Source organism: Chrysemys picta, chromosome 6 (genome assembly GCF_011386835.1).
Source record: "Chrysemys picta bellii isolate R12L10 chromosome 6, ASM1138683v2, whole genome shotgun sequence".
Taxonomy (NCBI): Eukaryota; Metazoa; Chordata; order Testudines; family Emydidae; genus Chrysemys; species Chrysemys picta.
Window position 1 is genome coordinate 74421243 of NC_088796.1, and position 13023 is coordinate 74434265.

General features: G+C 44.2%; 1 protein-coding gene across 7 annotated transcripts in view; it reads left to right on the plus strand.

Moving 5' to 3' along the window:
- The first annotated feature begins 6131 nt into the window (after positions 1 to 6131).
- HSD17B4 (hydroxysteroid 17-beta dehydrogenase 4) overlaps positions 6132 to 13023 on the plus strand; it is a 115120-nt gene continuing 108228 nt past the window's right edge. Inside the window, exons 1-3 of one of the 7 annotated variants that reach the window (XM_065550371.1) lie at positions 7327 to 7470; positions 8796 to 9002; positions 9704 to 9757. Coding sequence is in view for 6 of the 7 variants with exons in the window: in XM_005300162.4 (XP_005300219.1) it covers positions 6246 to 6303; positions 9704 to 9757 (112 nt within the window). In the remaining variant the exon portion in view is untranslated. Of the gene's footprint in view, positions 6304 to 7326; positions 7471 to 8795; positions 9003 to 9258; positions 9434 to 9703; positions 9758 to 13023 lie in introns of those variants that run through there. The other 6 variants (XM_005300162.4, XM_065550369.1, XM_042854646.2 and 3 more) reach the window with 6 other exon arrangements.

Sequence of the window (13023 nt, forward strand, 5' to 3'; positions counted from 1 at the left end):
TCACGCTAGTTTTATCAGAAGAATTGGGCCTGGAGTGGCACTGAGAAGCCCTGCTGCAGGGTTTGTGTTTGCCCCCTGGGATGGTACAGAGGATTACCATTTGCTGGACCAGGCGCTGTTACTGTCCTTGCACTGCCAACTCCCAAATGAGCTGCTATTGTGGTCGTTGTGCTGCTTGCTGTTGTTGCTGGCTGGCTATTTGTTGGCACTGCTAGTTCTGCTGCTGCTGGGCCACATGTTGGTGGTGGTTGCGCACAGTGGTGCCAGTAGAAATCCTTTCTTGCCGGTAATGCACTCATGGGAGGAACACAAGGGGGTACACGTGACCTCCCCGCATAACCCTCCATGTGACTCCTTCCTGCCCCCCACGACATCCCCCTTTGTATATACAAACATCAACGTGCTTAACTACTCACTTTCCCCCCAAATATGTAAGTATTCAGTCTGTTTATATAGAATATGGGAGTTGGGTAAGGAGCCATTTCAGCATATGTAGGACTTATTAAAAGACAATTTTTAAGTAGAACTGTATCCTAAACTGCATTATGGTATTGTACCCAAACATTGCATTTCAATGGAGGATTCAACTTCCTTTATAGAAACAGACTCCTGAAACTCTTACCAGTCCACAAAAGTGGTCCATAGTCATGCAAATAGTCTCATTGTCTTCAATGGGATTGATCAAATGATTAAAGGTTTACAGGATTAGGTTCCCAGTTTGTAAATTGTTCTGGATGAAACTGACAATGCCTGAGCAGGGATAAAATGGAAGGTGCTCTCAGGGATTGGGAACTGGTTAAAAGATAGGAAACAAAAGGTAGGTATAAATGGTCAGTTTTCAGAATGGAGAGAGGTAAAGAGTGGTGTCCCCCAGGGGTCTGTTCTGGGACCAGTCCTATTCAACATATTCAAAAATGATCTGGAAAAAGGGGTAAACAGGGAGGTGGCAAGATTTTCAGATGATACAAAATTACTGAAGATAGTTAAGACCCAGGCAGACTGCAAAGAGCTACAAAAGGATCTCTCAGAACTGGGTGACTGGGCAACAAAATGGCAGATGAAATTTAATGTTGATAAATGCAAAGTAATGGACATTGGAAAGCATAATCCCAGCTATACATATAAAATGATGAGATCTAAATTAGCTGTTACCACTCAAGAAAGATCTTGGAATCATTGTGGATAGTTCTCTGAAAACATCCACTCAATGTGCAGCGGCAGTCAAACAAGCGAACAGAATGCTGGGAATAATTAAGAAAGGGATAGATAATAGGACAGAAAACATCACGTTGCCTCTATATAAATCCATGGTACGCCCACATCTTGAATACTATGTGCAGATGTGGTCTCCCCATCTCAAAAAAGAGATATTGGAATTGGAAAAGGTTAAGAAAAGGGCAACAAAAATTATTAATGGTTAGGTCACTAGGTCCCAGCTGTCTCCCTTCTTTGGGTCCCTCTCCGTCAATCACTCCAGCACTAGGATAGTCCATCTTTCAGTAGGTAGTGATGCAGACCTCAAGCTGGGTCATCAATCGCTCTCTTCCAAGGTAAGAGTTCAACAAAATATACACAGTCCAATGTTCCTCTAATGCTTTCTCAGGAGCCCAGACTATGGGCAACTTTGTTACTCCTCTCCCTTGCTTGAGCTAAACTAGGTGACAGCTCCCTATCACCCCAGTCTGTTAGCCAGCCAATCTCCTCAGAAGCTCTGCCAGCTTTTACTTTACCTTGCAGGTAACATTTTATCCACCCTAGTCCCCGAGCTCCCCTGGAAGAGCATTCCTCTGCAGTATCCCACCTCCTGTCACTGGACACTCACAGAAAATACCAAGTCTGCTGTCTCCAAGGAGACAGTATATGCACCATCCTGCTAGCTCAGTTGAGGATTCAGACTTTAGAATTACAACACTGAGAAGAACTAATAATAAAACCAAGAATAAGTTTATTAATAAAGAGCAGATTAAAGTGACACTAAGCGAAGATAACAGAAACAGACATGGTTACAAATGAAAAACAACAAAAAAGCACTTCTACAAGATTAAAACTTAACTATCAAAAGAATCTTATCTATAACTTTTCCTGTAGTCCTTACTAGTATTCAGTCATACCAGGATTCACATTTTCATGTTTTCCCTATACCCCACAAGAGGGTTCCTCCGTAAATAGATAATCATCTCTTTTCCCCCATCTTCTTATAGTCCAGTACATTCCTTTGCAATGTACTCTTTGAAGCACACACCTGACAAAGTTCCAGTCCCCTGTTGTGTGTTCTTCTGGGTGCAGATACCATGCGGTCTATGTTGGTACTCTGTTAATTTGCTTTTCCTGTTGCCTCACTACACAAAGATAGTCCCCATTGTCTTTGGCTAACCCTGCTTAATTTACCGTAGGAGACACGGAGATAACTACCTCCTGTCCTGTCTGGAGGAAAACCAAACAGAGAGAAAAACCGGTTACAGATCTTAAAGCATAATATCAGTAAGTATCCCTAATTCCTCTTATCGTGTTGATACATACATTTCACATTGATATTAATGACCTGTATATTAGAAGTAATGCTATGATTTAGTCATGGGTATTTTTAGTAAAAGTCACAGACAGGTCACGGGCAATAACCAAAAAGTCATGGCCAGTGACCTGTCCATGACTTTTACTAAAAATACTCCTAACTAAATCTTAGGTGCTGAGGGCAGGTGTGTGTGCTCCAGAGGACGCTGCTGCTGTGGCTCCTGGGGGTGGGGGGCAGCCCGAGGCACTGCCACTGCTCCTGGGCAGGGGGCATCCCAGGGCCCCGCCACCACCACTGCTGCTGCTCCAGGCGGAGAGAGGCCTGGGGCCCCGCTGCTGCCACCACTCGGGCCGGGAGGCGGTCCGTGGCCCACTGCACAGGATGGAAGCAGTGGAAAAAAGAACTGTATCTGTAAATACAGCTGAGCTAGAGTATAAAGATGAGAAAATGAAGATAAAGCTATTTTACCATCTTACCAAGGAAGAAAAGGATGAGTAAGGAGTGAGACACTGGCGCTAGGAATAATGCCCAAAACTCTGCCACAGCTGATAAAGGTCTCTGAGTACTGTGACCCCTAGACACATTGATACTGTAATCAGAGAGAGTGATTTTTACTCACAACCAGGAATCTGAAGAAGGAATAGTTACTTAAGTTATGGAGTTTAGAACTCTGGCACCCACATGTAACTTTGTAAACATTAAAGATTTCCTAATTAGAGACAGATGTTTGTGGAACTCATGATTACAGGTTACAGAGAGATTGAGAGAAACAGTTCTAAACCTAGAGAAGTGCTTGCAACTAGCAAGGACTGTCAAGGGAAAGGATCAAAACAATGACAGCCTCTCATGCAGAACAAGCACACAAACTCAAGTGAAAGGAAGCAAGACTGAGACAGACTTACTGAGAAAGCAGAAATCATGGTCCAGTGTGCATAATGTGGAAAGCAACATGAAAGGCAAAAAGAAAAATGCCCAGCCTTGGGCAATGGTAAAAGGGGCATGGGAGAGAGAACCACGCAATGCTGCACCTACCCAGGAAGAAAAGAGTAGCAGCAGCGATTGAGGATGTAGAGACTTCTAATGAAGAGGATGACTGTGGTGTGGCTTTAGCAGATCCAAAGACTCATAATATACACATGCTGCAGAAGAAGGCTGTCAGTCATTCAACTGTCATATTTTTAGCTATATTAGGTCTGTGACCAATTCAATGCTGCAATGTAAACCCCACAACACTGATAAACAACATTATTAGACTGGAGAAATGTGATCAGGTGATGGTTATGTGCCATCCTGAGGCCAGTGGGCAAATGCAGACTGCTGATAACAAACAAGAGATGTTATCAGTTGGAGTTTAGAGAAGTTGACACGCTGCTGAGTCGCAGACCAGTGCAAGCCTTGGATTTAGTCACAGTACAACAGCAGAATATCCTCACCAAAAGAGAAAAGGGAGAACAGTCCCCTGGACCCTGACCAGCATTTTTACAGAATACAAGTGCGTATTTCAAGGCTGCTGACACCAAAGGACAAACAGCAGTTAGAAACAGACGCTGCATGTGGCATGAGAGTGTGGTTAGGATACTTATCCAAGACAGGGGAGATCCTGGTTCACATTCCTCCTCTGCCTAATGAGGAGAATGGATTTGAACAGGGATTCCCCACATCTCAGGTGAGTACCCTACCCATTGTACTACGGGACACTTTGATGTGGGTCTCCCTCAATCTCTTTTGTTGAAGCCGATCACTTCAATTAAACAACTGAATAATTAAATATTAATTGGGCCATAGAGTGAGAATCACTCTAGAATCTTTTCAGAAAATGGCAGGCCCTTCTTGGAAGGGACATTGCCATTGGTAAACAATAGCTTGCTGCAAATGGGGGATTAGCTGGTGGATCTTTTCTGCTACACCAATAGCAAAACAATGGCCTTGTTCTTCTGTGACTTTATCGTTAACTTTCTTTTTGTGGCTTATTAGTTAAATTGTAATCGCTTTGGGGCAAATGATTTATGTGTGTACAGTCTCTAGTATAAAGGTGCTCCAATCCTGGTTCTATACAGTGTAATTTTGTCTCATAGAAGCGAGAGAGGAATGAGGCCTCTTGTGGGCCGTGTGTACACCTTCACCCTCATATAAGTATCCTGAGTCACATGGAGATTGTCCTCTCCTGAGACAGCTTTGCATTGGCACACAGTGGCTCTTTCTGGTGCTGCATCTTGAGGGGATAGTATTTCAAGATGTGGTGGTGTCATGCTGCAGTTTTGTTAGCCTGTCAGCTCCAGGAACTTTGCAATCATGTGGGCCCTTCAGCGGGACCCCCTTACCACTCAGCAGCTCTGCTGTCAGAAGCTTGCTTCACACAGCTCCTCCCGGCTGTAGATCTCAGAGCGCTTTCCTCTTTCCAGCTCTGAGGCAGAGAGAGGCGAAGAGGTGGAAGCTCAGGGAGTCACATACAGGGCTAGGAGCGACCAGAGCACAGGAATGGCTCTCTCACACACCAGTGCTTTGACCGCAGTTGGCACCACCCATTGGCACTGACTCCATGGGTGCTCTGGGGCTCAAGCACCCACTGAAAAACAAAAGGGGAGGGGTGTTCAACACCCGAAAGCCAGTCATAGATGGCGCATGACTCTTGTGATTAGGGAGGCACTGAGCGGGAGCGCTGGAAGCTCCCTAGAAAGGGGGGCACCAACACCCAGACCGTGGCTCCAAATCCCCCACTTCGCCCCACAGCCGTAGCCTCTGCTCAGCCTCCTCCCCCTAAAGCCCCACCCACGTTCCCACTCCGCCTCTTCTTGCCCATGCTCCATCTCTTCTGCCACGGTGCCCCCCCCTCCAATGGAAATCATGGACGGCGAGTTCTATGGGCCCTTGGTGCCTAGGCACCAGCACTGTATGAAGCTGGGTCTCTCCCTCGGCCTCGCCTTCTGCCTCCAGGCACCCCCCCACACACATGTCCCCGGGGCCATTTAAAACAGCCTGGGGCCCCCACTCACCACCGGCAGCGCAGTGGAGCTGAGCGGCTTCCTGTCTGTGGTCCCTGGGCGGAGTGGATCTGTGTCCTGCCCCAAGCACCCCTGCAGCCAATAGGAAGCTGCAGCGGCAGTGCCTGGGGTAGTAGTGCACGGAGACCCCCAGTAAGCACTGAAACCCCCCACACTCTCCCAGAGCCTGCACCGACACCCCTTTCCCACAGCTCCCCTCCCGCCCCCAAACTCCCTCCTAGAGCCTGCACCCCCACCCCTTCCTGCAACCCAATCTCCTACCACAGCCCAGGGCCTGCACCCCAGACCTCCCCCCCCCCACACCCAAGCGCCCTCCCAGAGCTTCAGGGAGGTGGGGGTAGAGTTTGGGGGTGGGCAGGCTCTGGGCGTTCTGGGCACCACTAAAATTTCTACAATCCTGCCGCCCCCGATGCCAATGACACCTATTCAATAACTAGAACATGAACGAAGTGTATACATATGCTTCCCCGTCCACCCCAAAACGGGCAGCGCCCTTCCTCCCCAAACACACACTCACACCTCTTCTAAAGCACCCACCAGGAGAAACGAAAGTCAGCGCCTGCAGCCCCAGACGCGCTGCTCAGCCGCTTGAGTCAATACACTACATTTCCCAGAGATCCGCGGGGCGGCGTGACGCATGCGCGCTGCTCTCGCCCTGTGCTTGGCCGCTGCCGCGGTTCCGTCCCCGCACCTGGCATCTGCGCTTGGCCCCAGGAGCTTACCGGGGCAGCATGTCGGCTGGGCTGAGGTTCGACGGGCGGGTGGTGCTGGTGACTGGCGCCGGGGGAGGTAAGCGGCTCGCGCGGGCCCTGTGGGCTTGCACTGCATGACGTTGCACTTGCCCGCTGGGCTCCGGGTGGGGCTGACCTGGCCAGGGGTCGCCTGTGCTGGTCGGTTCCCGGCGGGTTTGGAGAAAGAGTTGGGTGCAGGAATTGGGAGCTAAGGGGGGAATCCTACAGCTGAAAGGGCCCCGCTCAAATCCCCTCTGCTGTTTGGGAAAGAAAACTCTGCCTGCCAATAGCAAGGATGCAAAGGGGGGCGTGCGCGCGGTGGCGGCGGCCAGCAATTTAGTCTGTAAATCCGGTATTGTGGGTGTGGGATGTGCCTCAGCTGTGCAGAACTGGGGCAAAGGTTTTCCCTGAGGAGGGAGTTTGATTTCGCGGTGTCACGGTTGAAGCAACTCCCTATCCCTTCGAAGGAAAGAGATCAATCACTCTCATGCTTACAACAGGCGTCCTGAGTGGGTTTGCATCAACTTGCAAGATAATTGCATTTTGAAAAACTACTTTTCAAAACACAACTATATGGAATTAAAGCATGCGGGCTGCTTGAAATCTAGTCAGAATGTTCAGGTGCTGACAGAGACACAAACCAAGCTGCAGAGCTGAAGAGATTTTGTTCTGTCTTTCATAACTTATAATAATCTTAGGTAATACCCACTGAAGCCTTGATCTGCAATGAGCTCGGTACAGGTGTAGGAACGGTTTCCCCTGTCACCCACACCATGTAGGCCTCTTTGCTGGAGTGGGGATTTGGGCTGTTTAAGAGTTGCTTTACTGTAATAGCTATGCAAAGGCCAACACGTTGTCTATTCCAGTGTTTTAGCTTTGTAGGTAAAGCAGATTAATTTAAGCTGCTTTACTGATACTTGCAAGAATAGTTGGCAAAAAGTTTTCAAATGTTTTTTAAAGTTGACATTATGAAGCAGAGTAAGAACTTTAAAGCTACTCTGAATGTCTTTCAGCTCTCGCTCAGATTTTCCTTTGCTTCATGTTAGTTTGCTGTGCTGTTCTTTAAATCTTTCTTCTTCAGTGAAATCTGTCAAAAGTGACCACCTGAGCCAATAGAAAATAATACAAGATAAAAAAGCAAAAAGTTGCTTGGTATCAGTGGATCTTTAGCAAGTACAACTTGTACTAGAAGCCATAGGATTCTTGAAAGTGGTTTCACAGATAAGTATGGTTTCACTACAGCATTTTTAATTAAAATCAGTACTTAATATGTTTATCTAACTACAGATCTATCAAAATGCTTTTTTTTATTCTCAATAGGTGCTTACCTTGTTTTGATTATAGTACCATTGCTTTTACACAGTGACTTAGAAGTTGATCCTTTTATAAAGGTCAGAACTAGTGAGGGAGTCTTAACACATCTTGCAGACAGAAGAGTATTCCTTCCCATTCCTGTAGGTGTTCCCAATGAGGGGTTTCAGCAATTCTCAAGGAAGTGAAAGCAGGGTCATTTAAATGAGAAATTTGATTTTTCCAGTCATTACATATACTGTTACATTGTTTTCAAAGTTTGTATTTTACGTTTTTAAAATCGTCCCTTGAACTATTTGGGATATAAAAAAGGCTACATCCTATAAACAAAATGCAGATGTAAGAAAAATATTACATTATTCTCAATTATCCTATTTTCTTAAACTAATTTTATTTTGCCTCCCACCTTTTGTTAAGTTATTTTATTTTTTATGAAGTAAATTTCTTCATTTATTGTCCTTCAGTTATTTTTTCATGCAAAGACATCTTTAACATTATCAGGAGTCCAATTCTGGCTCAGCTGTAAAATAAATCCAAGATTTCTGCTTAGTCAATTAAGTGGTAGATGCAATCTCTAGAGAATGAGATTATAGAAGAGTTCTTTGGAAGGAGATGGACTGGGAGAAAATCTTTTATTATTACATTAGGTATTTATGTGGACACCACATAGAGGGCTTTGTGTGTAATGGTTTATAAACAGGAATCCCCATATCATAAGCACCCTGTCTGATCCATTGGGTGACACCATTCTCACTGGCCTGTGCTTTTGGATAGTTTAAACATCATGAAGAAAGGGGCACCTTAACTTTGCACAGCTCAAGGGGCTACATTACAATTTGCCAGTAGCCAAATATTGGAGCCATATTATTTTCTAATATGTAGGCATGGCACCAAAGAGATTACCAAATGAAAGCATCACATAATGGGACCTATAATCTCAACTTCAATTTCTAAATCCTTGGTTTGTTTACTAGATTTAGGATGATCAATATGTTTTCAAACAGCCTCTGTGAGCCAGTTTTAAGTGATCTCATGGGGGAACAAAGGCACTTTGTGTGCACTTTGAAAAATCCTCCTCCCCCTTACACTTTATTCAGTCGTTTGTTTAATTTGTTCATAACAAAATTACTTGTGTGGAAAAGAATCACAACTTCTGCACTTGATCAACTTTTGTTAACATTTTGACTGGTATGATTAGATAATATCATTGTCCATACAAAAAACTGTTGTATTCAACAGGCCTTAAGTCTAAGTAAAGACAAAGGTGAAAGACTAATGGAAGATAAAAGAACAGGAGTAGAAGTCAACTACTGCCCACTTCTTCGGATGCAGTAGCCCACGAAAGCTTATGCTCTAATAAATTTTAGTCTCTAAGGTGCCACAAGTACTCCTGTTCTTTTTGTGGATACAGACTAACACGGCTGCTACTCTGAAACCTAGTGGAAGGTATGAAACATTAAATGTTGCATTATGCTGTATATTAAGTCAGCTGCTTTGTGCTCCTTGCTCATGCAAATAAATGACTTGCTTCTTGTTTAGGTCCAAGTAATTGGCACTGATTTTATCAATATGGGTAAAAGGCACTATAAATAGTTTAAATAATTATGATTGGAGTTGAACTTGTGTTTGCATGACATGACAATGTTTCCTTTTCAGTAGACAAAACTAAATTAAACTAGGGGCTGTTTTATTAACTTAGAGTGTAGTTCATTAACTTGAAACAACTTCTTCCACTGCAAAACCAGAATACATTCCTGTATTTTGTAGCCTGCCCCATCAAGTGTCACAAATGCCTCCTTCACAAGCACAAAACTCTCTCCTGGAGCTTTAGCAACAAGCAGTCTCCATGATGACTCTTCTGGGTGCTGTACCACTAAGTGAGCATGGGGAATACTTCGTGTTTCCAATTGTGGATTTGGCCTTTAGTTTCTGACCTAATTTGCTTTCTTTTATGTTTCAGTTTTCAGAACATGCGACTGCTTTTGTGGCAACTTTAAAATGGAATTTTTAAATTAAATATGCAGGTGGTCTTTTTGGTCTGATTTCAGTTCAAGTGACCATTTCTCCACATGACTTTAACTAGTTTAAAGTGTATAGGTAGAAAATATACTGACACATTGAAACCTTTTTTTGTTTTTTAAAATTAGGATTGGGTAGAGCATATGCTCTGGCTTTTGCTGAAAGAGGAGCTTCAGTAGTTGGTAAGTTGTTTCTTACTTATTTTGATCTCTTGCCAGTAACCTTTGCCTCTCTCTCTCTCTCTCTCTGTCTCTCTCTTTTTTTTTTTTATTTAAATATATTGGGATTCAAACTTCATGACTTCTTTGCCAATGACCTTTGTTCTTTAATAAGTTATCCTCCTAACTCCTGAGATTCAAACTTTATTTCTGAGCTTCTGGTTTTGAAACAAGTAACAATCTTTGGCTGAGGGCTTCTCTTCACTGAAAGGCTATCTAGACATATAACTTAACCCTAACTTGACTTCCATCCACTTGCAAAAACCCTTAACTCAAGTGATATTTTACTGGTGATATTTTACTTGCGTGGCTGACTCAAAAGGGGGGGTTGGGCTAAAGCTCTCCTGAGCACAACTCCTCAGCTGTTAATCCAAGTGGGCAGTGTGGATGCCAGGGTGGATTTGATTTAAATCAAATTGATTTAAATCACTAGTCAGGAAGACTCTATTTAATCATGGATTTCTACATAAAAGTGCATTCTTATTGGTTGTTATAACCTTAATACATATTCTTCACAACTCAGAGAGAGATGTAGGTTTCATTTTTAGAAGGTACATTTTTAAAGTGATTTATTTTGTAAACTTTTCAGATTAGGTTTACAGCTATATCAGAAAATGAATGATTGTTTGGTTATTTCATTTACCAAAGGTAATTGAATCAGATATTTATGAAGTCATTGGGAGGTGAACTCTCTCCAATTCAACAGGTAAATCATTAATATTTGGAGAATTTTCTTGCCATGCTGTATTAGGAGGAGAACATCACCGGACAGACATTTAAATTTTTATTCAACTAAAACAACAACATTATGTATTCTGGATATTTTTTCTTCAACAGCAAACATAATATTTAAATAAAACAAGCATATGAACTTGAAAACATTCAAGTTTTTTAAAATCAGGTGTGTTTTTGTTTGTTTTTAACTAAAAGAGTTAAATGAAATATTAAAAAAAAAAAAACCAAATAGACTGCGTCAGCCAGGTCAACATGAGAAACTTAAACATGGCTGGCAGGGAGCTGAGCGGCTGGAATCCCAGATCAGCAGCGAGGTGAGCAGGGCCGGCAGCCAGGAGCAGAGCCCTGGGCTGGCTGCTGGTACCCCAGGCCGGCAGCAGGCTGAGCAGGGCCGATGGCCGGGACCCCGGTTGGCAAGGGGCCCGTAGCCGGAACTCCAAACCGTCAGCGGGTTAAGTGAGGTAACAGTGGCTGACCTGCTGCCGGTCTGGGATTCCGCTGGCTCCTGCCAGCTGGGATCCCGGCCGCCAATCCCGCTCAGCCCGCTGCTGGCCCGGGGTTCCGTTCACCCAGGCTGGCAGCGGGCTGAACGGAGCAGGGGGCCGAGACCCCAGCTGGCAAGGGGCCGGCAGCCGGAATCCCAGACTGTTAGCAGGGATTCTGGGGTTCTGTCAGCTCCTGCCACCGGCCCCGCTCAGCCTGCTGCTGCCTCGGGGTTCCATTCACCCAAGCCGGCAGCAGGCTGAGCGGGGCCAGCGGACAGAACCCCAGAATGGTGGCGGGCTGAGCGGCTCAGCCCGCTGCTGATCTGGGGTTCCGTCCGCCAGCTCCTGCCAGCTGGGGTCCGGCCACCAGCCCTGCTCAGTCCGTTGCCGGCTGGGGGTTTCGTTTACCCAGGCCAGCAGCTGGCTGAGCAGGGCTGGCGGCCGGGACCCCGGCTGGCAGCAGTGTGCCAGTAAAAATAGTCTCGCATGCCGCAGGTTGCCGACCCCTGCTCTAGACCTTTTGTACACTGCTCAATTTCTCTTTCATACACTTTATCTAGCAATTTGTCTGTGACATCTGCTCTGTTGGGTGGACTGTATCCTGGTCTTAATGACTGAACCGTGTTAATGAAGTATAGGTTCTCAATCATATGGAAAGGAGAGTTTGTTGCATGAACAAACTGGGCAATTTTTTAATCAGTTACCTCTTTTTGTAATCTGCTGGTTCTTATCACAAACTTATCTATGGTTGTTTCTGGATGATGAAGATTTTTTTTCTTTTTGCTACAAGTGATATACTGTGGCTATGTGACATACATGATGTGACTGAAACACTATCATTGGTAGATAACTCTGAAACTATAGTAAATGATGGTGATCTTGAAGGTGGATAGTCTTCAGAATCCTGTATGTTGAGGATGGATTCTCCTAAACAAAATAAGTCAATGCAGTTATTTAATTATCACCATACTGCTCATTTAGTATTACTCATTGCATTCACTGACACTCAGTACTACTTTAAAGGTGAAATTGTAAAAGGAAGATCTGCCTATTTCAGCTATTTATATTTTATCACAACTGCATCTAAAATGATAGTACCATAGAGTAACAACTATATTTCTTGCTCAAACCTGAGAATTCAAGAATAGTCCAAAAGGAAGACAGGCAATCCTTAAGAAAGAAGTATGAAATAAAAAAGTTTACCAACCTGAAGATTTTTCATGTTCAGACATGTTCCTTTCATCATCCTCAATGCAGCTTCTTCCTGAGAAGAAACACTTCTCATGATGTTGTTTCATTTGGGCAACCAGGCCTTGCATTTCTTTGTTGCACTGTTTGCATTTTGCACACATGCCTGTCTTACCCACAGGTAGAAGAGCTTAATTAAAATATTCCCAAACTGGGTCTCTTTTACGGCCTGCTGCCATTATAGGTTTTCCCTTCTAGTGAGAGAATGGTATGGTAGATCTCAAATCAATGAAGGCTACACTCAGAAAGACCTCAAGACTTCTGGAATATGCTGCTCAAACAGTTTCACTTTTGTTTCCACTGCCTGTCCCTTCCTTCTCACATTTATCTCTAGACTTCTTCACCTTGTCCAGATCTATTCCGCCCCCAACAATCTTTTATTCATTGAACTTTTTGAAACTTTGCACTTTTAGAGAGAGGTAAAGGATTGACTCTGTGTACACAAATTTGCAGAGAGACAATAGGGTTGAGGTCTTTTATTTTTCACCCCTATATATTTATTTATTTTAAAACATTTTTGCTGTTAACAAGCATGTTATCTCTGGAGAGACAAATCCATAGTGTGAGAACTGCAAAACTAAGCCTCTCTGATGCTATCTTCTAGACTGGGGACTGAGTCCCATTGGGTAGATGGCAAGATTAACCTAAATAATCTATACAGAAGTTCCTGCAACCCCATAAAATTGGGTCCCTAATCCATGAACTATTCAAACTCATTTACAAAACTTTTCTTAAACATTACATGACTATTTTATCTCGTAC